Below are 27,942 nucleotides of genomic sequence, written 5' to 3' on the forward strand. Positions count from 1 at the left end.
TTTAATAGGTACACCTGTACACCTCCTTATTAATGCAAATATCTAATCAGCCAATCATGTGGCTGCAAATAATTGCATAAAAGAATGCAGACATTGTCAAGAGATTTAGTTGTTGTTGTTGAAACCAAACACCAGAACGGGGGAGAAATGTGGTCTAAGTGACTTTGACAATAGAACGATTGTTGATGCCAGATGGAGTGGTTTGAGTATGTCAGACACTGCTAATCTCTGGGATTTTCATGCACAATAATCTCTAGAGTTTACAGCAGATGGTGCAAAAAACAAAAAAAAAAATTCAGTAAGTAGCAGTTTTGTGGGCAAAAAATCCTCGTTAATGAGACAGGTCATAAAAGAATGGCCAGACTGCTTCAAGCTGACAAGACGACGACAGCAACTCGAATAACCACACATTATAACAATGATGTGCAGAAGAGCATCTCAGAAGGCACAACATATTGAACCTTGAAGTGGACGGGCTACAGCAGCAGAAGACCACGGACATACAATCAGTGACACTTTATTAGGTACAGGAGGCCAGAGTATATATTCTAATTACCTATGAGGAAATGTTGAAACGTTCTGATTACCTATGAGGAAATGTTCAAATGTTGAAATTGTACAAGGCATTGGTGAGGCCAAATTTGGAGTATTGTGCACAGTTTTGGTCACCAAATTATAGGAAAGATGTCAACAAAATAGAGAGAGTACAGAGAAGGTTTACTAGAATGTTACCTGGGTTTCATCTCCTAAGTTACAGAGAAAGGTTGAACAAGTTGGGTCTTTATTCTTTGGAACGTAGAAGGTTGAGAGGGGACTTGATAGAGGTGTTTAAAATTATGAGGGGGATAGATAGAGTTGACGTGGATAGGCTTTTTCCATTGAGAATGGGGGAGATTCAAACAAGAGGACATGAGTTGAGAGTTAAAGGGCAAACATTTAGGGGTAACATGAGGGGGAACTTCTTTATTCAGAAAGCGGTGGCTGTGTGGAACGAGCTTCCAGCAGAAGTGGTTGAGGCAGGTCCGATGTTGTCGTTTAAAGTTAAATTGGATAGATATATGGACAGGAAAGGAATGGCGGGTTATGGACCGAGTGCAGGTTAGTGAGACTAGGTGAGAGTAAGAGTTCGGCATGGACCAGAGGGGCCGAGATGGCCTGTTTCCGCACTGTAATTGTTATATGGTTATATATGGTTATATGAAAATAAAGAATGTGCGCTTTCTGCAGCTGATATTGCTTCCTGGCAGCATGCACACCAAGCCTTCACCCCGGTGTTATAAATATCTTAATGGGTCAGATTTTCATGAAAGTTAAAGTACATGAAATTCTTGAGCCTTATCATCTAAGAATTGAAGACTGATATCCATATAAGAGCATATACTTTATTACAGTGTGCATATTTTACTACATTTTAGAGGAAACTATCAACTTAAAACAGTAATATTAATATACACAATATCTTAATATTCTGTAATTCTGTATAATACAGCTCTAGACAGCTCATATTTACACAAAGCACAAAACAGATTTAAAAGTAACAGTACATTAAAATATTGATTTTACAAGCACATTTTATAAACACTTTTTGATAAATACATTTGCTTATTTAACATATGAAAACGTAACACAGACAGAATCATCTTTTTAGAAAAGTACACTGAAACTTTGATACAGGTAGATTAACATATTTTTAATATTTTGAAACATCATACAGCTGAATACAGTTTAGAAACATATCTACAAAATGTTTAAAAAGATCATAATGGGAATTATTTCAATGATAAGTTAACCTCAATAAACAAAAGATTTTTAAAAAATATACATAAATTGAAGAAGAATACATCAAAACCATAAATCTGGCTTTTTGGTCATCAGACTGCTTTGGAAAATATTTTGCTGACAGGAATTTCTTTGTAATGATTTAAAAGACAAAGTTTGGAACAAAAGAAGGGAACAAAATGCATCTGTTAAGAATATCTCATGGGCTAAAGACTAAATTCATAATGAGCATTTCCATTACTTAAGTATGGAAAGTTACTGATAATTAAAGTGCTTTCATAAAATCAGTTGCTGCTCTGCAAATGTGGTTTAGGCATTCTCAGGTGGGCAGAAAGAAAGCTAATGACCCATTTAATATTACTGAGTTAGGGAGATGTGGAAGAACCCTAGTTCTGCTGAAGTGTTCACCTTCACTTTAGCCTCTGATGTCCTTTCCCAGATCTAATTCAAGACATTTATTCTAACGTACACTACGTCAAAACCAACACACTATTTTTAAAGTATGGATATATGAGATATATTAAATATGTGACAAACATGCAATTTTAACATTTAACATCAAACCATTCTTAAATATCCTTTTCAGGGCATCCATTCCCTTTACAACCAATGAAGTCCACTTATGCCATAGTATTGGTTGCAGGAGTACAGCAGAAAATTTGCACCCACAACATTGTGAGTCAAAGAGCCTCTACTGCGCTGTAAAGTTCTACGTTCTATAAATATTGACACTGATAATGCAAGCAGTGAGTTTTTAACTTACGTACATTTGAAGGAAATTCTGGTGCATGATTCCCATCAAGGTTACAGCTGAGATTTGGGGGCAAGGGCCTTCTGAACTTGAGCAAATTTCTCAATTTCTGAGCATGTTGACAAAATGGGAGATGACCTGAAGGTTTGCTAGTGCTGCACGGGTGATGGTGGTGGGGGCGGGGGCGGTGGTTAAACTAGAACTGCAGGGGGATGGGAACCAGAGTGCCAGGACAGATAGTGGAGTGGTTGTGGGGAAAGATATTGTTAAGCCTACGTACAAAGTCAGGTTTCAAAAGGTTGAGCATGGCGGGACTAATTTTCTGAGTTCTGTATACTTCAATGAAAAGATTATTGTAGGAAAGGCAGATGAGTTTAGGACATAGATCAGAATGTGGAATTATGACCTAGTGGAATTATGACCTAGTAGAATGTGGAATTAGTGAGCCTTGGCTGCAGGAGGGGCAGGACCAGCAGCTCAGTGTTTCAGGGTTCCATTATTTTACATGTGATTGAGCAGGAGGAATTAAAAGGGGATTTGTAGACTTACTAGTCAGGGAAAAAAGCATGTCAGTGCTAAGATAGGACACACTGGAGAGCTCATCTATATGGGTGGATATGTGGAATAAGAAAGGATAGACCATGTTAATGGGATTATATTATAAACTACCCAATAAACAGTGGGATTTAGAGGAGCAAATTTGTGCAGAGATTGTAGACTGTTGCAAGAAACATTAGATTGTGATAACTTTTCATATATTGACTGGGACTCCCATACTGCAAAAGGGCTTGATGAGATAGAGTTTGTTAAATATGTTCAGGAAAGTTTCCTTCATCAATAGGAAGATGTCTTAACTAGAGAGAGCGTGGTATTAAGTCTCCTGTTAGGGAATGAGACAGGACAGGTGACAGTAATTTGCGTAGGGCAACGCTTTGCACTGAGTGATCATAATGCCATTAGTTTCAAGATAATTATGGAAAAGGATAGGTCTGGTCCTCAGGTTGAAATTCTTGATTGGAGAGAGGCCAATTTTGGTATCAGAATGGATCTGGCAAGTGTGGATTGGGACAGGCTGCTTTCTGGCAAAAGTGTGTTCGGTGTGGAATAACTTCAAAGGTGAAATTTTGAGAGTACAAATTTTGCATGTTTCTGTTGGAATAAAAGGCAAGGATAACAAGTTTAGGGAACCTTATTTTTTGATAGGTATTGAGGCCCTGTTTAAGAAGAAGAAGGAGGTGCATAGCAGGTATAGGCAAGAAGGAACAAATGAGGTATTTGAGCAGTATAAGAAATACAAGAGAACACTTAACAAGGAAATCAGGAGGGCTGAAAGAAGGCATGAGATTGCTCTAGCAGACAAGGTGAAGGGACTGCCAAGGGCTTCCACATAGATATTAAGAGCAAAAAGATAGCAAGGGACAAAATTGGTCCTCTTGAAGATCAGAGGGGTATCTGAGTGGTCATTTACACCTAGAGCCAAAAGAGGTGGGGGAGATCTTAAATGAATTTTTTAATTCGGAAAACAGACTTAGAGTGTACGGAAGTGAGGCAAAACAGCAGTGAGGTTATGGACCATATACAGATTAAGGGAGGAAATGTTTGCTGTCATGAGGCAATTTAGGGTGGATAAATCCCCAGGGCCTGACAAGATGCTCTACAGGAAACACAAGAAAATCTCAGATGCTGTAAATCTAAAGCAACACACAAAAAATGCTGGAGGAACTCAGCAGGTTAGGCAGCATCTATGGAAAAGAGTAAAAAGTCGACTGCTCGTCCTGATGAAGAGCTTCTCTCAGCCTGAAACGTCAACTGTTTACTCAGCTTCATAGATGCTGCCTGGTCTGCTGAATTCCTCCAGTGTTTTGTGTCTGTTGTTTTGGACCTTGTGGCAGAAATTGTAGATATTTAAGGCATCCTTAGCCATGAATGAGGTACTGGAGGATTGGAGAGTAGCTAATGTTGTTCCGCTGTTTAAGCAAGGGTCTAAGAATAAGCCAGGAAATTGTAGGCTGGTGAACGTAACATCAGTAGTAGGTAAGTTGTTGGAATGTATTCCAAGAGACCGAATATATAAGTATTTGGACGAGAAATACCATCTGCACTGTCTTTAATTCATTGCAAAAGTTATCACTATTTTCTTGGCCAACATTTATCCCTTAATCAACACAGCAAACAAATGGCCTAGACATTTTTACATTGTTATCTTCAGGAACTGCTGTGTACAAATGACTGCTGTCTTCTAAATGTTACAAGTGCGACAGTACTTCAGAAACAGGTTGAAATTTGAAGAGTGATATGGTTGGTCCCTCTCTCTAAAGCTGTTCTGGTTAACTACACAATTTCCACCCCTCTGTTTGATGTTGTAGTTTAGCCAGATGTTTCCAGAAATCACCCTGCCCTGATGATTTTAGACCTTACCCCCTGTGAGGAACAGGAAATAAATGCTTCCTACATAGCAACAATGAAAGCTTTTGTTCTCACCTGATGCTTCATTTTTCACTGGATGTTATTGATAAAGGCAAGTCAGAACTAAGACAGACAGAAAATCCCTTTGTCTATATTCCACTTTAAGTTAAAAAGATTTTGAACAGAAAAATACTTGGAAAAACCTGATATGCTGGCAATAACTTGATCTGCATAATGTTGCAGATTGAAACGGAAATAAAAATAAGCAAATTGCTTGGAATACAACTGTCAACAGGAAAGATTGCTCTTGCATGCATTGTTAATGCCCAGTTCTGTTCAGAGAAAATGATTATCACTAGTGTTGTTCTTTAGGCACAATTTGTGACTGAGAAACAGTACATCACTGACTGAGCACCTTTCACTAAATGTTTTTCATGCCCTTAACCCAATGCATGTGATAAATGTAGAAATCACCTTTCAAAAATAGGTGAAGTGAGACTGTACAGGGAGACTTGTATTTCCTTCTGGTGTTGAATGCTTGTATTTTATGTCTTAACGCTTATCTACTGATTTGAAATAGGTTTGACTAAACCTACTAAATTCATAGTGAATGCTGACTTCTCATGAAAGTGCTGCCATTACATTCCATATGGAAAATATTTTTAACTGTCTTACCTTTGTCTATATACTCTTGCAAAGCAGTTGGTGTTGCATTTCAAAACAGAATTTAATGTACACAAACAGCATGTTAAACTGGTATAAAGACAACATAGCGTTAAGACGTGGAAGTCTTCAATCTGGCTACACAGGTGGATTCATAGGATTTACATCATTATTTGGAAATAAGAGGGTTAAGCTGCCAGTGGAACTGATGGATGCAGGTTCAATTGCAGTATTTAAGAGAAGTATGGAAAAGTACATTGAATGGAGGCACATGGAGGGTGAAGGTCCAGAAACCCGTTTGACATGGACTAGATGGGCTGAAGGGCCTTTTTCTGTGCTGTCATGCTCTATGACTCTTGGACTCTGCTTCTAATTATGTAAGCTTCTACATAACATAGGTGAGACACAGATATTTGAAAACTATTCTGGCAGTGGACTTTGCCAAACAAAGGATTATGAATAAAGGAAATTACACTCACTTATAATGATCAGAGTGAAAATAGAGGCAGTAGTTTTAGACATTTAAGGCTAAAATCTATCGTAGTTGGACAAAGTTCATTGAAGTTTAAGGTTTACAATTATACCAATGCAGAACAAACTGTAAATTAGTTTGTTGTTGGAAACATGACTACTGTACTTGAATGAACCGATGGCGTTCGGGTAGGTCAATGAATGGAGGAGAGTAATGTCCATGTAAGTTTGTAATACTCCATGCATCCATGCATGAAAAAGGTCACAAAATAAATAATCCTGTGCTCAGCCAGCCCATTATAACTTGACAGAAATGACACTGAACTTGGCTTTTAATGGAATCTGAGATTTCTGAAACATTAATTGAAAAAGCTTGCAAAACCCAGGAATTTATTATTTCCATTGCACCTCAAACTGCGTGGTCGCTGTTTTGAAAGCTTTCATATCGCGAGCCAGTGCTTCAGCTGTGAAGTGATAATATGACAATTAAATTTGTTAAGCAGTCATAACATTCATTTGGTTCTTGACATTGTCAAAATACAGCATTTTAATGGATTTGACAAGGACTGTTTCACTTACCTTAAACTGTTGCACTTTTCCTTGTTCCACAAGGTAATGTTCATTTTCAGGGGTGATGCAGTAAGCTATTCTCTACAGGAAAAAAACCAGACTAATTATTACGATCATTGGTAAAGTTACTGTCTAAAAATTTTTCTAATACTTTTTCCACTGATACTGCTTTGCCCTATTCTTGTTCGTTTTATATACAAACTTGCTTTCAGTTAAGAGGTTTTAAGAGTTTACCAGAAATACGAATCCTGAATAATAGCAGTTATGGGACCTTAAAAAAGCTAAACATGTTTGAAAATAACAACTTTCATATACAGTATGTTGTGCCTTCACCAAAACAGGGACAGAGTGGGAAATTGAGATCTGACTTCCGTTGCATTCTATGTTTCTATGTTACACAGTGCAGGTGTTGAACAGCAAAATACATTATCACTTATGCCAGGCAGTGCTTCTCCACAAACTATGTTGGGCACAGTCTGGCTAACATTTCTCTAAGGGTATTGCTTTGGATTCCCTGGCTGTAAATTTTTTCAAGTGTATAAAAAAAAGATTGAATGGGTCTGGATCTTGGTATGTTATATTAATGTCTTTATTTATTATTGTTAGTGTACAATTATAAAATGTAGCAGTTTATCTTGGCAGCTGTCATCAAGTCACTCATAGTGTTAGACAGTGCAGAAACAAATCCTTTGACCCACTTCGCCCCTGCTGATCTTCTACCCATCCACACTAATCTACGTTGTTTTCTGCTTTCCTCTTTCACCTGATCCATTTCCAAACCCCCTATGGCTGATTACTGTCTCGGATCTTCAGACCGTCCTTGCTGTGGCGGTGAGAGCGTACAGCAGGATGGGGCTGACTGTCAACACCACCAAGACAGAAGTGGTTTGCCAATGGAGTACCAGTGTCCCACCTACTCTACCTGCCTTCACTGTTGGTGATGAAAAGCTGTCAGTAGTGCCATCTTTCAAATATCTGGGGAGCATTCTCTCTGAGGATAGTGGCATTGACAACGACATCCAGAGCCGCATTAAACAGGCATCAGGTGCCTTTGGGAGACTTCGGTGTAGAGACTTTCAGAACAGGAGCCTTCGTCCCTCCACAAAGGTCGCCGTATACCAAGCGGTCTGTGTCACCTCCCTCCTTTATAGCTGTGAAGCTTGGGTAACCTACAGCCATCACATCAAGTCCTTGGAGCACTTCCACATAAGCTACCTCCAGCGCATCCTGGGAATTACCTGGCGTGAGCGGGTGCCTCACACTGAAATACTTGTAAAGACCAACTGCAGAAGTATTGAGGCCATGATCACCCAGCGTTAGCTGCAGTGGCTGGGGCATGTGGTAAGGATGCCCCCATGTCGGCTATCCTGCACAGTGTTATACGGCCAGCTACATCATGGTCAACGTTCAGCTGGAGGGCCAAAGAAGCGCTATAAGAATCAAATGAAGAATGCTTTAAGGAAGTACAAGGTCAGACCCGAGGACCTGGAGGAGGTTGCTGCTGACCTTACCACTTGGCGACAGCTGTGTAGGGACGGGGTTCATATTCTGGAGATGGAAAGAACAACCAGAAGACAGCAGAAGAGAGCCAGGAGAAATGCAGCCATGGTTGCCACCACTAACACAAATACATGTCCCACCTGCAATAGAGCTCGTGGGTCCAGGATAGGACTGTATAGTCATCAGAGATTTCACTGTTAAAGGAGTGGACATCGTCATCGGATTTTGATGGACAACCGAAGAGAAGGAGATTGCTGGCTAAGTTGTCCTTGCTCCTGGCTCACCCGACATGGTCTGCAGGGTTGTTACCCTTTCAGGTCTACCTGAGTTCCACTTGCCATCCCCCTTTCAGGTCCACACCTGCTCCGCTCCACTTTCTCCCTTTCTGATCCACATGTGTTTCTTCGCTCTTTACCATTTCAGGTCTGCCCAAGTTCTTCCCCGCTGGGCCCACATCCACTTTGCCATATCCACTCTGGATCAGCCTGTTGCCCCTGCACTTCCCCCTACCATCTGTCACCTCTGTGCTGTACACAGGGTCCACTCACACTTCACTCCGACTTCTCAGCCTGTTTGTAATCCGCCCCCCCGCCCCCCCCACCAAACCTGGTGTGCTGTCTTTTCACCCAGCACCTCCTCGCTTTCCTGTCCACTTCCAATCTCTGCAGCCATTAACTGTTGCACATTTCTGAGTTGGTTGCCTTTTCGCAATGTCCATCCCTTCTCCGAGTTCACCCTCCATGTTACGCTCGGCCATTACCCTTTCAGGCCCGCTTGAGCTCAATCCCACACACGCTCCAACCTTTCTCTTTCGAAGTCCACATTAGTGACCTCACGAAAAAGAGTCTTTGCTGCTCCAGATGCCAGCATCTGCAGTCTTTTGTGTCTTTCATACATTCTGAACTTGTCATTTTTTTGTTAATCAGCTGCTCCTACTCTGCCCCATGCTTTAGAAGTAAATTTGATTTATTTGGGAAATGCTCAGCTGTAAAAACACCTCAGTTGAGGATGCTGACCATTATTTCTACAGGATAATGTGGGTCTGGGAGGAGGAATTGCTGGAATTATTATAGTCATAGTCATACTTTATTGATCCCGGGGGAAATTGGTTTTCATTACAGTTGCACCATAAATAATAAATAGTAATAGAACCAGAAGTAGTTGAATAGCAATATGTAAGTTATGCCAGTAAATTATGAAATAAGTCCAGGACCAGCCTATTGGCTCAGGATGTCTGACCCTCCAAGGGAGGAGTTGTAAAGTTTGATGGCCACAGGCAGGAATGACTTCCTATGATGCTCTGTGTTGCATCTCGGTGGAATGAGTCTCTGGCTGAATGTACTCCTGTGCCCAACCAGTCCATTATGTAGTGGATGGGAGACATTGACCAAGATGGCATGCAACTTGCACAGCATCCTCTTTTCAGACACCACCGTCAGAGAGTCCAGTTCCATCCCACAACATCACTGGCCTTACAAATGAGTTTGTTGATTCTGTTGGTGTCTGCTACCCTCAGCCTGCTGCCCCAGCACACATCTAGATAACTTTAAAATTTAACTTAGCATTTCCTTAGCAACACATACAAAACGCTGGAGGTCCTCAGCAGGTCAGACAGTATTTTTGGATGAGAGTAAACAGTCAACGTTTCAGGCTGAGACTCTTGCTTTCTGCATCCCCTTGAGTGTGTTGCCAGTGACCAAAACCTCACTGTGTTATTTTAAGGAGATGCTTTTGGCAACAGCAGATTATGGGGCAGGAGCAAACTGGCCTATGGATGGACTATTGAAATCCTGAACTATTGAAATAGCTGGTGCACTGAGCAGCATCTGGGATAGAAGTAGGCAGGATGGTGGAATCAGTGGAGGATACAGGGGGCAGAAATTTAACTTTATCTTAGTGGAACTAAGGGATACATTACCAAACCTTCAAAGATCAGTTATAATTGAGCTGAATGATTACCTGACTGATTTCTTGTCACTGGCATATGAACGTGCAATTGGCTGACAACGGATGGCATGTACAACTGATCGGAGTAAGATGTAGATCATTTTGCATGGTAACAGGCCCCGAGCCGTCTGCAGAAGGAAGTGGTCACACCCTGTGTGGTACAGTGGCACAGCTCCCTGTGTTGAGTTTGTGTATTCCCCCTGTGAGTGCGTAGCTTTCCCCTTGCATGCTCCAGTTTCCCTCCACACCACTCTAATATCAATCTGCTGCAGAAGGTGGCCAGCAAAACAGTCTATGCCTTTTTCAAAATTCGACAGGCAGAAAAACTTGAAGTACTTAATCTGGGTTTGTGTAATTGAAATTCTGACGTACTTGGATCTAGTTACACGCACACATGATATACAAACTTGTTTATGGTTTCCTGACAAAATAAACCTTTCTCTTGATTTGTTTTTATTCGGAGATAACAGGCCCTTCCAGACCAACGTACGGCCCAATTACACTCATGTGACCAAATACTAACCCGCACATCTTTGGAACGTGGGAGGAAACCGGAGCACCCGGAGGAAACACACACGGTCACGGGGAGAGCGTACAAACTTCCTTACAGACAGCAGGGGAAGGTTGCTGCCGCTGTCATAGCATTTCACTAACCGCATCGCTACCAGATTTCAGATCTTTATAGGTGTGAATCTATTAAAATGATGAAAGTATTCCAAAACTTGCCTCTTTTAAAGTGCCACGTACAGTGAGGAGCTTGTAGATTGCGTAGATTGGTACCAATGACATGGACGATACTGCTATTCCCCATCCGACAACGTTTGCCCAGATTGGAAATATATATTCATCATAAGTTAGAGGTTTGAACTTCACAATACTGACAATTACTACAAACTGAAAGACAGAAAATCGTGGTATTACTTGCAGGATTAAATCTTCCCAAGAAGATGGCTAAAAAAGCTGTAAAAATACATTTGAAGTTTAATTAAAAGAATGCAAAATCTCTTTAAGTTATTTCAAAACCAGTGCTAAATAATAATCCATCATTCCACATACAAATATAATATTGTAAAATTCTTGGCGTTGCTTTCATACACTCAGAAGCTGCAACTTTCTTCCATTAATCAATATGTAGTGTGAAAATAGATCGTGGAATGCAGCAGGAACATAAATATCAGTGCATGACAACAATTGACATTTGCTTAGCACCTTTACTGCAGCAAAAGGACTTGAGGTCCTTCGTGAGGCACCTTTTGCCAAGTAGCAGAGATGGTGAGATGAACAGAGGGATTTCTAGAGCTTGGGTACTAATACTCTGGGTTTCCAGAGGTGGAAAGATAAAAGTCAAGGGTGATTAAAAAGCTGGGACTGTAGAAATATGCATGTCTTTCTTTTTTGAGGACGGAGGTGGTGAAAATTTGGAAGGCACCCCAGTGATTTAGGAATGGGAACTTCTGAGACGCAGAGCAAGGGCAGGCTTTTTGCTGTTGACAAGGTGATGGAGGGCAGAATGAGGAAAGGCAGCTGGATGTGCTATTGAATAACCAAGACCTGACACAACAAAGGTGCAAGTGGAGGTTTCAGCAGCAGGTGAGCTGAGGCAGCGGTGGAATCTGATAATGGAAATAAACAGATTCTATGAACGTGCACAGAAATGGCCTGAACTCGCTTTGGGAACAAGTCAGACACCAGTAGTACAATGGGCTGGCTCAACCTCTCATTCAGCTGACTGGGAGATTGTCGGAGCTAATGGAGTAGAACAGATGAAGCAAGAAGGCTGGGTGTAATGGTTCAGGTAGAGGGAGGCAGGAAAGATCTGCACAAAGTAGTGGACTAATTACAGAAACATCTGGATAGTGAGCTGTGAGCGGTATTTTATGGGAGAAGGGAAAAGGATATATACATCAGAAATCACAACTAATTAGCTAATTATAACAAAGGACGTGGCATGAAGTTCAGACTGACTGGAAACAGAGGACATGAAGACTTTGTGCAGAAGGTCCAAGGGAATAAAGGACAAAACTTAAGAGTGGTTAAATAAAGTAAAGACAGAAGGATAGAATTAATTATTATTGGTGTTCTTCATACACATCAAAATGAAATTAAATTGCTGTTATGGCTCAGGGGGGAATAGTCTAATTTTTGACTCATAGGATTTGTGGCTTTAAAATTCAAAGTTCAAAGTACAAAGTACATATATGTCACCATTATACAACCCTGAGATTCATTTTCTTGCAGGTATATTCAGTAAATCTAAGAAAGAAAGTAAAATCAATGAAAGACCGCACCCAACAAGACAGACAAACAACCAATGTGCAAAGGACAACAAACTCTGCAAATACAAAGGAAAAAAGAAATAATAATAAATAAATAAGCAATAAATATCGAGAATATAAGATGAAGAGTCCTTGAAAGCGAGTTCATAGGTTGTGGGAACAGTTCAGTGATGGGGCAAATGAAGTTATCCCCATTTGTTCAAGAGCCTGATAGATGACAGGTAATAACTGTTCCTGAAGCTGGTGGTGGGAGTCTTGAGGCTCTTGTATCTTCTTCCTGATGGTAGCAGCCAGAAGAGAGCACGTCCTTAATGGGTGGGGGGGAAGTCCACAGGGCCATATCTATTAATCTTTGAAGGGTTTTCCCATTCAAGTGCATTTGTGTTTCCATAGCAGGCCTTGATGCATCCAGTCATATACTCTCCACCACACATCTATAGAAGTTTTCAGAGTTTTAGGTGTCATGCAAACTTCTAAGAAAGTAGAGGCGCTGATGTGCTTTCTTCGTAATTGCCCTTACATGCTCAGAAGACGGGTCCTCTGAAATGATAACACTGAGAAATTTAAAGTTGCTGACCCTCTCCACCTCTGATCCCATGGACCTCTGGTTTCCTCCCCCTGCAGTCAATAATCCACTCCTTGGTCTTGCTAACATTGAGTAAGGGGTTGTTGTTGTGGCATCACTCAGTGAAATTTTCTATCTTCCTCCCATATGCTGCTTTGTCACCACCTCAGTCTCTCAAGGCCTGAGGAGGAAAGGTGAGTGTTGACTCCCAACTGATCGGCTGAAATAGATCACATTCGTAGAAGACATGGATTGATGGGAACATTTCTCGGAGTGCTCATTTATTAAGAAATAAGCCGCTTCAATCTGGAGAGGAGGTATTAGGCCACTCTGAGAACAACCATGCTAACTAATAGCTTCTGACCACAAGCATGCTACTTGAAGAAACTTAGAACAATTTATGTCTGTTCCAAGAGTACTTTCTTTATAAATTGATCCAGACCTCAAAGCTCCCAACCTACTTAAGCACAAAATAAGTCACCTTAAAATGTACATTTCTCCAAAGCTCTCAGTACCTGCATGTGTTCAGCTGCCCCTTTACATTGGCGAATAGCCCTGGGGAGTTGGAGTTTAGAAGACTGAGCAGGACAGAGCCGGGGGAATAGTGTGGCAGATTGAGCAGGGCTGGTCGAGGCTGGGAGGATGCGTGGTCAAGATCTTCCTCTCTGTCCTCTTCCTCCCTAAGCCTGGACCTCCTAGATGCTTGCCCTCCAACTCATGCCAGCTCTTCTTCTGCTTCCTGCCCCACCCTCTAATCTTCTTGTCTTGAACCACGGAAGACTGTGAGCAGTGGTCAGGATTATTCAGGGGTTTCCCGCTCCTGTTCAGAAAGCTGTGATGTGTCTTTTGGAAGCAGGCACCATCCACCATGACAAAGGCCAGAATATTTAACTGCATGCCGTGTTCCCAAACGAGCTGTCTTACAACAGATGCCAAAAGAGGTAAACTGGTGTGCCAGGCCACTTGCTTGGCTTCCATAGCAGAAGTCCCGTAGATGCCAGATTTATAGGATGAAGTCCCGCCGGGCAATTATGTGCTTACTACCTTCCGTATGTTCTATTAACCTTGCTTTCCCTTACATAACAACATTGGTTGCATTTTTATGAATTATCTGCTCCAATCATGTAGTTACTACCATCAAGAAAATGTAGCAACATCCCTGCTTTCATGGGCAGCTAATGGAATTTGGAAAATCCCGGCTGACCTTCACCAACTTTGGTAGATGCTCCATAGAAAACACCCTACCTAGATTCATCACAGCTTGGTACAGAAATTGATCTGCCCAGCATATCACAAGCATTAGCCTCTCTTTCATTGATCTGTCCAGCTCAGTATATCACAAGCATTAGCCTTTCTTTCATTAACTCTGTCTGCACTCCCCACTGACTCTGGAAAACAGCCAGCGTAACCAAAGACCCTTCCCATCCCAGTCACTCTTTCTTCCTCCTTCTCCACTGGGCAGAAGATATGACAACTTGAAAATATGTACCACCCAGCTGAAGGACAGCTTCTAATCTGTTGTTATAAAACTCCTGAATGGACCTCATACGACAAATTTGAACTCTTGGTCTCCAAATCTAACTTGTCATGGCCCTTGCTTCTGATTTGCTTACCTGCACTGCACTTTCTCTGTAATTATAATAGTATATCTACTTTGTTACTGTTTTTCCTTTCAAACTAACTTGATGTACTTTCATTTGGAATGATCTGTCTGGGTGGCATGCAAAACAAAGCTTTTCACTGTATCTCAGTACATTTGATAATAAACTGGTATCCAAATACCAATTAAATATTTCACTGATTATTGAGCATGTTGATTATACTGGGGTTCCTTATCTTTAGTTCCCTTAACGTTTTATTCGTAAAACAATGTATGAGGGGAAAATTGCTTTTGATTTGGGAATCTTTCACAGACAGAAATATTTTACGCAATAAAGGCTGAGCTCCACCCAACTGGATTTACATTGAAGGTACTTGTGCAATATGTCCAATTACTGAGCATCAAGCAGAGGCTGATAATAGTTTGGGTGGAAGGTCGGGAAAGAGAAGTACTACAGAAAACGAAGGTTGACAGCTGGAACAAGGTGCTGACAACTTACTTCGTGGACAGCAAAGGTGAAAAAAGACACAGAACAGGCACTGAAAATGCAGTCCAGCATTTGTCTCCTGGGGCAATGATCTTAAACGCTATCATAGAGACTGCAGCACATAACCTAGGTGATCATAATGAATACATATTTGCCCTTGAGCAAGGCAAGGGGTAAGATGATAGGCAAATGTTTTCCTGGTCTTTACCTGGGTACATGAATACATGGAATGCCATGGACACTCCCCAGTTACTCTTGATACATGGATAATTACCCAGTTTCTACTCTGAGTCACAATTACCAAGTATATGCACAATTTTAACTAAATTTCCAGTGTGTCAGTGTAGACAAAGGTTTCTGCCTACACAGCTGGGAGAGATCCTTGGCAAAAACAGTTATGTTGAGGAACTTTAAAAGTGAAGCAGCTAAATTTATCTGTGATGAAAAGATTGAAGGCTTTGATTGATTAGGAGGGGGTTAAATATTTCTGAAATGTGATGTTTCTGAGACTAAAACTTAATTTAGAGCTTTGTCGAGCTTGTAACTGGTTACAAGAGTAAACAGGACAATTTGGTGTGTTTGTGTGTATGTGTGTTGCTTGCATTTTTGCATCTGCAGTTTTTCCTCTTGTTTGTGAAACAGGACCATTTGATTTACTTCAATGATAAGCAGAATTATAAATAGTAAATCAAGGGAATAGCCAAGTGCTCATTTCCTTTTCCATGCTATCTTGCAGCATTTTCAAAAATGTTTATTATGGTCACCTAGGATTGCTCAAATCCGATTTCGTGAGTCAACTATGGTCTTTCATCTGGGATGAGTAACAAGGGTTTCCAAGTATGTAGAGTCATTTAACATTGTATTTGAAGGCTTTTCTGTAACTGCCGATTTATATTGTGTTGTTAGCCAGTTAGTAAGAGAAATAATTGACTTGACCTTTTAATTGGAATGGAAAAACTCATCTGTTACACTCCATATCTGACTGTGCTTAGAAATCTACAGGCACAAATGGATTTACCAAGCTGATAGTCATGGATCTCCAATCTTCCAGTGAAGATGCAAGTGTTCCGCCAGGTTAAGCTTTACATTCTTACTACAGTATTAAATAGAAGACCTGATTTTAAGAGGAATCTCTGTCTGGGAACAGATTTTCAACATTTTTTTAACAGCAGATATTGTTTGCTAATTTTCCACAAGGGCCACAATTTCTGGTCCTGTCACATAAAATCCATTCTGTTGCAGAAGACTTGCAGAACTGAATGTCAAAGGCTGTACTTATTCCCTTGCAAAAAGGCAAGGCATAGCCAGAGAAATGCCAATGCAGCTAAATTCAATAAGACACATGTTAGCTTGCCTTACAGTTTGTTTCTGACAACTACCATCTGCATGCCCAGAGACCTGCCAAAAACAGAGTTCTGCTCTGAAAGTAAATGCAACTAATTGTATAACCTTACTGTAAGGTCTTTCAAAGAGCCAGCTGAACACTGCACACACTATCTTGTAGAGTGTAAATATTTGGCCTTAAGCGTTTTGCAGATTTAATTAGACGTAATTGAATATCTTTACAAAAAAAAAATGTCTTACTTTCTGATAAACTCCAGCTGTTTCAAACTTCTTACTAAACTGCAATATCCATTTTGTTCTGCACTTTGACAATTACTGGTCAGTTTAGAGAGTATGTTGTATAAGCACTATTGAATCCCTAAGCTACAATGGCTGTAACATTTGAAGGAGTGTTTGATGGCTCTGGGCCTGTACCCGCTGGAGGTGGGATCTCATTGAAACCTATCGAATATTAAAAGGACTAGATAGAATGGATGTGGTGAAGTTATTTTCTTTAATGGGGAAGTCCTGGTCAGAGGGAACAGACTCAGAATAGAAAGACAACCCTTTAGAACAGAAATGAGGAGGAATTTCTTTAGCCAGAGGGTGGTGAATCTATGGAATTCATTGCCACAGACAGCTATGGAGGCTAGGTCATTGGGTGTACTTAAAGTTGAGGTTAATAGGTTCTTAATTAGTAAGGGTATCCAAAGTTATGGGGACAAGGCAGGAGAACGGGTTTGAGAGGAGATAACAAATCAGCCACTATGGAATAGTGTAGCAGACACAATGGGCTGAATAACATAATTCTGTTCCTATGTCTTATGGTGTAAATTTACTGTGGTAATAAGTTGAAAAATAATTATTTATTGAAACAGCAAGCAAGTAAACCTAGTTTTAGTTGATGAAATATGCACAGCTTTAGTATAAATGTTTACTTGTTAGTCAATGTGAAATTGATGGGCCGAAAGGCCTGTTTTGTGCTATGAGACTCCATAAATCTTCGACTCTACTGGAATTTTGCCAAAACCTCTTCTGTTTAGCAATTGATATGTTAATATATTTCATGATGTATGACTCTTTTCATCTTTCATTTCAAAGTAATCGCCTGGATAAAATTCCCTGTTCATTCTCTTGTTAGCAACCAATGAATATATTCTAAGATTATAACAACAATTTAACATGGACCAATATTCAGAATCACATCTTTTGATAATGTCCCAAGATACTTTATCTATTTTTCTGGAGCAAACAGATTATTACAACTTCAGAAGCTGCCATTTGATTACATTTTTTCCATAACTTACTTTTAAAAATAATCCAGAAACAATTGATTTGCAATGACAAATATAGATCATTACATTAAGTTTGATTTTATGTATCATTGTGACAAGATAGTACATTAAGAATGAATTGAAAATCCATATAAATATGAGTATTCCTGCTTTAGCTAAGTGCAGATATAATGGAAGTGGGCAATTGTTCACAGTAACACCATTTTCAAAAGTTAAAGCATTGCAGTGTTTAATTTCTGGATTGATAAATTGAGATCATAGGCACAGAATTTAATTAAAGATTTAAATTAGAGTTATGATTGGGGCTGTGAGACTGGCTCTGGATTCCTCTTGCAACAAACCAACACAGACACTATAATCTCTTACTATGTATAACTCCAGATCCCTTTGGCCGTGGGTAGAAGATGTTACCTCTAGTTTGCATGAAAATGCATACCAAAATTGCATAAGGGGCAATTCAAGTTTCACCCAAAGCCATGAGTGAGTTTGTGCATGCACAGTGTTACACAGTTAAGCAGAGTGATGCACCGGACTTTAAACAGTGAAGAATCTCAGTGGTGTACATTAATGGAACCCATCTGTGCCACAGCCTCACCATGGCTAGAACTCTTAAAATGCAGCTGATCTTAGCTGGAACCATTCCTGGAAATAGTAGATTGGTTCTAGGTAACTCGACAAATGCAGTGGGACAGTATGACAGCAAGCCTCCTGCTTCTCCAAACTATAATGGCAAATGTCAATGGCAGAGGGTAAAACTAGGATGGTGGGGCTGTCTCCGAATAGAAACTAGAAGGGCTCAAAATTAATTTTTTTGCAAAATGTAGAAATATACAGCAATCAGACATAAAAGCTTCTCGATTCACAGAATGGACCAAACTGCTGAGTCGGAAAAGGCAAAATGTTGAGGTGTGAGTTTCATGATAAACTCCTGGTGGTGCTTCAATGTGGCGGTTTTGTCAAACTCTTGTTCCCCCGATTTGAACAGCTAATAATCAAATGCCGTCCATCAATTTACTGAGGAAGTTCTCATCCATGATCCTCACCGGAACTTATGTATCACCAGCAACCGACTATAATCAAACACTTGAGGTATTGATGCTGTCACAAAACAAGGAACAGTCCATCCTGACACATTTCAAATCATAGTTGGGGCCTTCAAACCAGCTTGTTTGATGAAATCCCTGCCCAATTACCATCAGCATATAACCTAAAGCACCAGAGGTCCCAACATACCAGACCACTGTTACACTAAGATAAAAAATGCCTACCTTTTTATGTCCAAATCGCCTTTCGGTAAATCTGATCACTTGGCTGCCCTTCTCCTCCCTGCATACAGGTAGAGGCTAAAGAGCAAGGCCCAGAGATTAGGACAACAAAGAGGCGGTCGCAGGAGACAGAAGAGCAACTACAGAATTGCTTCATGTTGCTGGACTGGGCCGTGTCCAAGGACTCATCTGTGGATCTGAGTGAAGATACCATGGTTGTATGGACTTTATGAAAACAGTTGTAGATGAGCATGTCCCCAAAAAATCATTCAGAGTCTTCCCCAACCAGTAACCCTGGATGAACCATTCGATCCGCAAACTACTGAGGGTCAGATCAGAGGCATTCAAGTCTGGTGAACAAGCAAGTTACAAGAGGTCCAGGTGTGATCTCCGGAAAGTCATCGCATGGGTGAAGTGGCAATTGTAGACTAAACTTGAATCAACAAAGGATGCTTGACGGATGTGTCAGGGTTTGAGTGTTATCATCTCTTAGAAAGTAAAATCACTTCCAGATGAGCTCAATGCATTCTATTTCTTCTCATCTCTTTTTTCCAGCCCTGATGAAGGGACCCGGTCTGAAATATTAGCTGTTTACTCTTTTCCATAGATGCCGCCTGGCCTGCTGAGCTCCTCCAGAATTTGTGTGTATAACTTTGATCTCCAGCATCTGCAGATTTTCTCTTGTTTGACAATGTCTTCTATGCTCGCTTTGAATGTCAAAACATGGACGACCATCACGAACTTCTACAGCCCCCCGATGATCCTGTGATTTCAGTGTCTGAGGATGACTTGCGAGCATCCTTCAGGAAGATGAACCCATGAAAAGCATCCAGCCCAGATGGGGTACCTGGCCAAGTACTGAAGACGTCAGGACTCACACCACCAGGTTCAGGAGCAATTATTGTCCCTCAACCATCAGGCTCCTGAAACCGTGGGGATAACTTCACTCAAGTTCACTTGCCCCTTCACGGAAATGTTCCCACAACCAATGGACTCACTCTTGATCTCATGTTCTCAATACTTATTGATTATTTATTATTATTATTTCTCTTTTGTATTTACACAGTTTGTCTTATTTTGCAACTGGTTGAATACTCATTTGGTGCAGTCTTTCATTCATTCTATTATGGTTATTATTTTATTATGGATTTATTGAGTATGCCCACAAGAAAATGAATCTCAAGTTTGTATATGGTGTCACATATGTACTTTGGTAATAAATTTACTTTGAACTTTAGTAATATCTGCTTCATGGTTGATTGGAGAGGAATCCACTATTGTCTTCTCTTCTCCAAAGGACTTCCTAATGGAACAGGTAATGAGCATTGTTTCCTGGTCAAGGCTGTTTCTTAAATATATGTCTGTTTTTGATTGTCAAAAGTACACTGATTCACATCACTGCTGTAGCCTTTTTCATTACAGTGAAGATGAAGAGTGCAACCAAAGTTAACCATTAAAATAGTATGTGATGCAATATATCTCCACAATCATAACTTTACAGCAGCCACTCTGCAATGAGTCACTGCCCTGCCAACCTAACAGACTTGTGGGTGGTGTGGCTTCCACATGGAGGATATTGGGTGAACCCAAAGAGCAGGCATCCCTTTGAAGCTGTGACATTGTCTCCACATCGGACCATTATTAAACCACCCAAAGTACAGAAATGAACACTTGTGAAGAAGGAAATATTTCACCCCATTGGCAGGGACTCTTTTAACATTGTTTCACAATATTTTACTGTACTTGGCCATTCTAACTATTCTTTGCTTACCAGTAAAAAGGCAGGACTAACGAACTTCCAGCAGAGTCTCCAGAAGAGACCTGGTTTGAAGCCTGTCATTTGTTTGATGTCCTCACTGAATCTGTCAACTCCTAGAACAGAAACAATTCCAAAGCAGATTAGAGCATCATCAGAATTGTGGATGGGGCATTTCAACACCCATCCAAATTCAGTTGCCAGGGAAACAATGCAATTTTATACCAAATCATCAAAGAATAGCAATCTAATTACCCACTAGCAAATGAACATTATAATTTTTGAACACATTCTCTACATCAGCTTTACAAAGGACAAAATGTCCAAACTGAAGCTGAGTTGCTTTAACTGCAAGACTGTCCATTTAAAAACAATCCATCTTTAGCATTCTTCAATGTCTCGCAAGTTAATTAACAGAAAAAAATAAAATAATGAGTATTTGTTAAGGAAATAGATTATAGAACTACAACAATAAAATGCTTTTTAATTTTCATCAGATATACTGAGTGACAAGGAACTTCACTGCAAAACAAATAATGCAGTTAACTTACATAAACCCTACTTTGCATGCTAAACCCAAGGCTAGAGATATGTTTATCAAAATGGATACAGAAGGGAGAAAAGATTACATAAAAAATAAACCTTTGAAATATGCACAGGGTTAACATTTCCTGTGGCACAGCATAATGACACAGACAGTGATTTCTCTACTATTAATCTGAGTTATGTTTATGTTATCCCATTGGAGTTAAGTATTTAATTTTTGCAATTATTAAAGGGAAATGTTAGTTAATGTCTGACAGGAAACAGCATGTAAAATTAAGTTGCTTTGCATGAAATATATTTAATATAGCCGATGCAAATCAAAAGTACAGTGAAATAGCCTCCTGTTTGAGCTTTAGATCACAATTAATGTGCTATAAATCTAAGGTTTTCATTCCCTAGATGGTAACAACCCTGGATGCTGCAAGTACACCTCAATGTTTGCTTTGCAGTGATGAGCAGATACAACAGAACTATGACACTGAAGCATGCAGAGATGTTGTGCATCCACCATCCTGTTTTATTCCTTACTAAATCAAGCTCCTCTCTTCAGGATTATTTACACCACAATAAAAAAAAATTCAAAAAGCTATAGATGCTGGAGATCTGAAATAAAAACAGAAAATACTGGACACACACAACAGCTCAAGCAGCATCTGTGGAAAGAGAAACAGCTTATGCTTCAACCTGAAGACATTTCTACAAAATTTTCTGTTTTCATTTCAAAATGTAGTGACATCACTTGAACTGGTTCAAATTGCTGCTTATGATATTTAACAAAACAGAAAAGAACATTAAATGCATGAAAATCAGTTTGGCTAAACAATTTCAAGTACAACCACAGCAAGCTGTTGTAGCTTTCCCAATCCCAGAGCTTAGGAAATAAATGAACATTAAACGATAATAAGACTGCAATCACTGAAGTCATTTTTTATTCTAAATGCAATCACATTGAACCTAATCAGGTAAGTACCTACAGGTTGCTAAGTCTGATTGTATCCTTTATAGCAGGAGCTCCCTTCCAGGAAACCACTCCTGAACTGGGGATGTGAAACAAACACTTCAGACCTTACTTGCTAATGTAAGGTATCTAATAGCTGCTTCAGGCATGCGCCACATGCTTTTATTCTTGGAACACTAAAATAATTTGTGATGCATTTCAGATTAAGACATCAGTATACACTTTTATCTATTTCATTAGAAGCTTCATGGGCTGGAGAGTGCACTAAATGAGAAGCTAAATTTATAAACCAAATTAATATAAACCACTTATTTTACCCGCCTCACGGATGTACTATTTATAATTTCTCTACACAAGATAATACAAGTAAAAAAAAAATCATAGATAAAGACAAACGTCTCAAGTTACAGTAATTTATTGACACAAATTAAGAGCTTTTTAAAAGTAGCTTTACTTACAAAGGAATGGCAATACTTTATGAAGGAGGAAAGTTTATGCTATTTACATTGGCAGGGCTAATAATAAATCCCGAATGGTAAACTGATATTTATGAGGCCAGGGAGTAGATTATCATTTATCAGACTGAGAATACAGAGCTTAAACTATTGCTTCAGCTGGTCCTGTGAGTGTGAGCTTTCGATTGTTTTAGTGTCATTAATATGGATTTATTAAGACAAACCACGCGAAACCAAGTTCTTCACTAATTAGCCAGTTCTCGAAAATTATCAAGTTGAACAAGGTATGTGATTGAATGAAATATACTCTATGCAAAAATTACAGCATTCAGTTGCTGATTCCAAACTTAGGTAAAACTTCCCAATGCCGCTTTAGTTGAGGTTGTGAGCTATTTAATTTATACCCGTAGGAGTAGAGGCGTTTTAAGTGCAGCAAGGAGCCAATAAACATGCAGTGGAACACCATAACCTACTCAGGCCCCAGTTTTTTATATTGAGCACATGAGTTCCAGATACATTCTGCATACTAACCATGTGCAAGATTCACTAATGAGTCATATTTTACATTGCTGGACTTCTGACAAAGCGCACTAGTCACTTATTGCAGACTTCAACACACCAAGGGAAGGCAAGAGGCATTGATGAATATCATTAGGCAGTACCTTCCAAAATTATGACCTCACCAGCTAAAAGGACACCAGCAGTGGGAAGTTGCCCTCCAAACCACACACCATCCTGACTTGGAAATATATTACCACTTCTTGGTTAAAATCCAGAACGGGTGGAAGTTAATAAAGACAAGTGTGAACTGTTGCACTTTGGCAGGACAGACCAGGGTAAAACCTACAAAGTGAATGGTAGGGCTCTGAGTTGTACAGTAGAATAAAGAGACCTGGAGTTAAGAGACTGCAAGGGTAAATGACCCTGATGGGAGTTATATACAGATCTTCAAACAGTAGCCAGGATGTGGGCTACAAGTTACAATAGGAGATAGAAAAAGCATATCAAAAGGGCAATGTTACAATAATCAAGGGGGATTTCAATATATGGGTAGATTGGGACAATTAGGCTCGTGCTGTATCCCAAGTGAGAGAATTTGTAGAAGGCATACAAGATGGCTTTTTAGAGCAGCTTGTGGGTGAACCCACAAGGGGATCAGCTATTCTGGATTGGGTGTAGTGAACTGGATTTGATTAGGGAGCTTAGGGTAAAGGAACCCTTAGGAGACAGTGATCGTAATATAATAGAATTCATGCTGCAATTTGAGATGGGGAAGCTAAATTCAGGTGTATCACGATTACAATGGAGTAAAGGGAATTACAGGGGCAAGAGTGAGGAGATGGCCAAACCTTATTGGAAGGGGACACCAGCAGGGATGACAGCAGGACAGTAATGGCTGGAGTTTCTACAAGCAATTAGTGGAAAGTTAGAGGATTGAGAAACTTTTAAAAACCAACAGAAGGTGATTAAAAAGCCATACAGGGGACAAAGATGAAACATGAATGTAAGCTAGCCCACAATGCTAAAGAGTATATAAAAAGATTATTCAGATATTCAAAGAGTAAAATATAGCAGATATTGGACCGCTGAAAAATTACACTGGAGAGGTAGTAATGGGGGCTAAGGTAATGGCGGGCAAACCGAATAAGTATTTTGCATAAGTCTCCACAGTGGATGTCACAAGTAGTATGACGGAGGTTCGAGAGTGTCAGGAGGCAGAAGTGAACGCAATGGCTGTTACTAGGGAGAAGGTGCTTAGGAAACTGAATTGTCTAAAGCTAGAAAAATCACCTGTATCAGATGAACTACACTACGATGTTCCAAAAGAGGTTACTGAAGAGATTATGGAAGCATTAGCATTGATCTTTCAAGAAACAATAGATTCTGGAATGATTCTGGATGACTGGAAAATTGCAAATATCACTCCACTCGTCAAGAAGGGAGAGAGGTAGAAGAAAAGAAATTATAGATAGTCTGACCTCAGTGGTTGGGAAGATGTTGGAATCGATTGTTAAAGATGTGATTTTCGGGTACTTGGAGGCACGTGATAAAATAGGCCAAGATCAGCATGGTTTCCTTAAGGGAAATCCTGCTTGACAAATCCGTTGGAATTCTTTAAGGAAATAGCAAGCAGGATAGGCAAAGGAGAAGTGATGGATGTTGTTTACTTGGATTTTCAGAAGGCCTTTGACAAGGTGCCACAAATGAGGCTGCTTAACAAGATAAGAACTCATGGTATTATAGGAAAGATGCTAGCATGAATACAGCATTGACTGATTGGCAGGAGCAACTGGTGGTGTTCTGCAGGGGTTGGTGTTAGGACCGCTTCTTTTTATGTCGTATGTCAATGATTTGGATGATGAAGTTGTGGCTATGTGGCCAAGTTTGCAGATCTTATGAAGATAGGTGGAGGGACAGGTAGTGTTGGGGAAGCAGGGAGGCTGTGTGGCAAATGGAATAAGTGTTGGAGGTGTATGGTCATGCACTTTGGTAGAAGAAATAAAATCAAAGACTATTTTCTAAACTGGGAGAAAGTTCAAAAATCTGAGGTGCAAATGGTCTTGGGAGTCCTCTTGAAGGATTCGATAAAGGTTAATTAGCAGGTGAGGAAGGCAAATGCAATTTTAGCATTCATTTTGAATGAACTAGAATAGAAATGCAAGAATGTAATGCCGCGGCTTTATAAGGCTCTGATGGGGCTTCACTTAGAGTATTGTGAGCAGTTTTGCGCCTCTTATTTAAGAAAAAAATATGTTGACATTGGAGAGGGCTCAGAGGAATTTCATGAGAATGATTCCACAAATTATAGGCTAATCATATGAGGAGAAATTAATGGCTCTGAACCTTTACTCGCTGAATTTAGAAAAATGAGGAGGGGATGTTATTGAACCCTATCAAATGCTGAAAGGCCTAGATAGAGTGGATGTGGAGAGGATGTTTCCTATGCTGGGTAAGTCTAAGACCAGAGGGCACAGCCTCAGCATAGGTGGACTTCTATTTAGAACAGAGATGAAGAGGAATTTCTTTAGCTAGGTGGTGATGAATCTGTGGAATTTGTTGCCACAGGCGCTGTGGAGGTCAGGCCATTGGGCATATGTAAGCTGGAGGTCAATAGGTTCTTGATTAGTCAGGCCATGAAAGGTTACGAGGTGAAGGCAGGAGAATGGGGTTGCGAGGGAAATGGATCAGCCATGATGAAATGGTGGATCACACTTGTTGGGCCAAATAGCCTAATTCTGCTCCTATGTCTTTTGGTCTTATGGAATCCAGGTCCATAATTCCTTGAAAATGGCATCACAAGTGGATAGGGCTTTGACACATTGGCCTCCATAGAATTAGGGCACTGAGATGGGATGTCAAGTTGAAGCTGAATTTGAGTATTGTTTACTGTCCTGGTCACCTACCTACAGGACAGATATCAATAAGCTTGAAAAAGTGCAGGGAAAACTTACCAGGATGTTGCTGGAACTTGAAGACCTGGGTTATAGGGGAAAGTTCAATTGGTTTGGACTTGAATGAAGACAGACCTTATAGGGATATTCAAAATTAAGAGGGTGAATACACGGGAAGTGCATAGATGGGGGAAATCAGAGGGGTAATCAGAGTCACCAAATAGTGCAACACAAATGAAAATCTTTCTAAATTCCCAAGAGCTGTTTTGTGTAAAATTCAGATGTTTACTTAAACTGATACAAGTTGGTGCTGAAACAAGGGGTATTAACAAAGCAAAGGTTTGCCAACAAAGCACTCACAGAATTGAATGATCAGATGCAGCATTAGGTTCTCAATTTACTACCTAGCGATGTCCTTCAGCTAATAACTCCAAAGGATATCTCAGACGGCCAAGAGGATCTACTTCCTTCTTCTATACCTGCCATCCTATTGACTCTTCAAATAAAATTTTGAACTGCTGTTCAATTAACATTTTTATTTATTTATTTAGAAAATACAGCATAATAACAGGCTCTTGTGGCCCAATGACTCACACCACCCAATTACACCCACGACCAATTAACCTACTAACCCTTATGTCTTTGGGATGTAGGAAATTAAATTCATGCAGTCACAGAGAGAACAAACTCCTCAAATATAGTACTGGAATTGAACTTGGTTCGCTAGCACTGTAAAAGTGTTACACTAACTGCTTCGTTACCATGCTACTTGTATGAGCAAGCGCGTATGCACATGAATATACCCTGCTATCAATTCATCTCCAATAAATTACACAAAACTTCAGAAGTATTTTCTTTAAGCACTTTAACAAAGCTATCTGATTTCATTATTAATATTAAATTGCAGTCCGCAGACACAATGGAACATTTCTTACTTTGCAGCAGACATGCTCTTACACTAAATTAATTTTAATATAGTTTACTGCTGTAAATTTAGTAATATAACAGAAAAACGGGATTAGTAATTCAATCCAAATGTATTATAGATTGGCTGTGTATCTCAAAAAGGTCTTTAGTATTTCTGTAGTTGAACTCTAGGGCAGATAGTGTAAATTAAATTAAGATCAAGATGCTAACAACATGTTAATCATGTTTCTGACTATTTAAAGCATCCAAATCTGCATGGTAGATTTGATTCAGAAAAACATCTCATGTGATTCACTGAAGCTGGATAGAGGCCATGCAAGGATGTCATTCAATTTCATGTAGAAGTAGTATAATAAAACATGTCAATAACAGTTATCCAATTACTGCCTGTATTTCTGAAGAAACAAAAATAAATTCTGATCTTATTCTTGCAAGAGGTCTGCTCATACTTCATAGAACGTTACAGCACGGTACAGGTCCTTCAGCCCAGACAACGTGCTGATTTTTTAATGTAATCTAAGATCAATCTGACCCGTCCCTCCTGCATCGTCCTCCATTTTTCTATCATCCATGAGCATGGCTTCAATGCCCCTGATCTATCTGCCTCTACCACCACCCCTGGCAACGCACTCCACGCATCCCCAACTCTGTGTAAAGAAGTCATCTCTGCCGTCCCCCTATACCTTCCTCCCATCACCCTAAAATTATGGCTCCTTGTATTAGCCATTTCTGCCCTGGGAAAAAGTTCTGGCTATCCACTGTAAGTAATGGCTTCCTAAGGAAACGCTGAAATAGTTTAATGAATCATGGTTATAATCATTAATAACAAAACTTTAAAGACGCTTAGATTAAAATTGGCATGAATCCTTTCCATGAGTTAAAGTGTATTTCAAGCAGCAGTCAACTCTTTGAAAAACATAACACGATTATTTCCATTCCATCCTATTTATTACTTATTTTATGCTAAGCAATGGAATGTTAAAAAAATTAAAATAAATAATGTTAGAAAC

The 27,942-nt window shown here is 39.9% G+C and overlaps 1 protein-coding gene across 2 annotated transcripts in view; it reads right to left on the reverse strand.

The window, feature by feature from the left end:
• Positions 1–1,498: 1,498 nt before the first annotated feature.
• The window catches only part of slc6a2 (solute carrier family 6 member 2), a 142,195-nt gene continuing 115,751 nt past the window's right edge, over positions 1,499–27,942 (reverse strand). For both annotated transcript variants that reach the window (XM_072279545.1, XM_072279544.1), the window contains exons 12-15: positions 20,670–20,770; positions 10,814–10,981; positions 6,650–6,721; positions 1,499–6,534 (exon numbers count right to left, since the gene is read on the reverse strand). In XM_072279545.1, coding sequence (XP_072135646.1) covers positions 6,511–6,534; positions 6,650–6,721; positions 10,814–10,981; positions 20,670–20,770 — 365 coding nt within the window. In that variant the 3' untranslated portion in view covers positions 1,499–6,510. The remainder of the gene's footprint in view (positions 6,535–6,649; positions 6,722–10,813; positions 10,982–20,669; positions 20,771–27,942) is intronic.

The sequence above is a fragment of the Mobula birostris genome, chromosome 15, assembly GCF_030028105.1.
Source record: "Mobula birostris isolate sMobBir1 chromosome 15, sMobBir1.hap1, whole genome shotgun sequence".
In the NCBI taxonomy this organism is placed as follows: Eukaryota; Metazoa; Chordata; class Chondrichthyes; order Myliobatiformes; family Myliobatidae; genus Mobula; species Mobula birostris.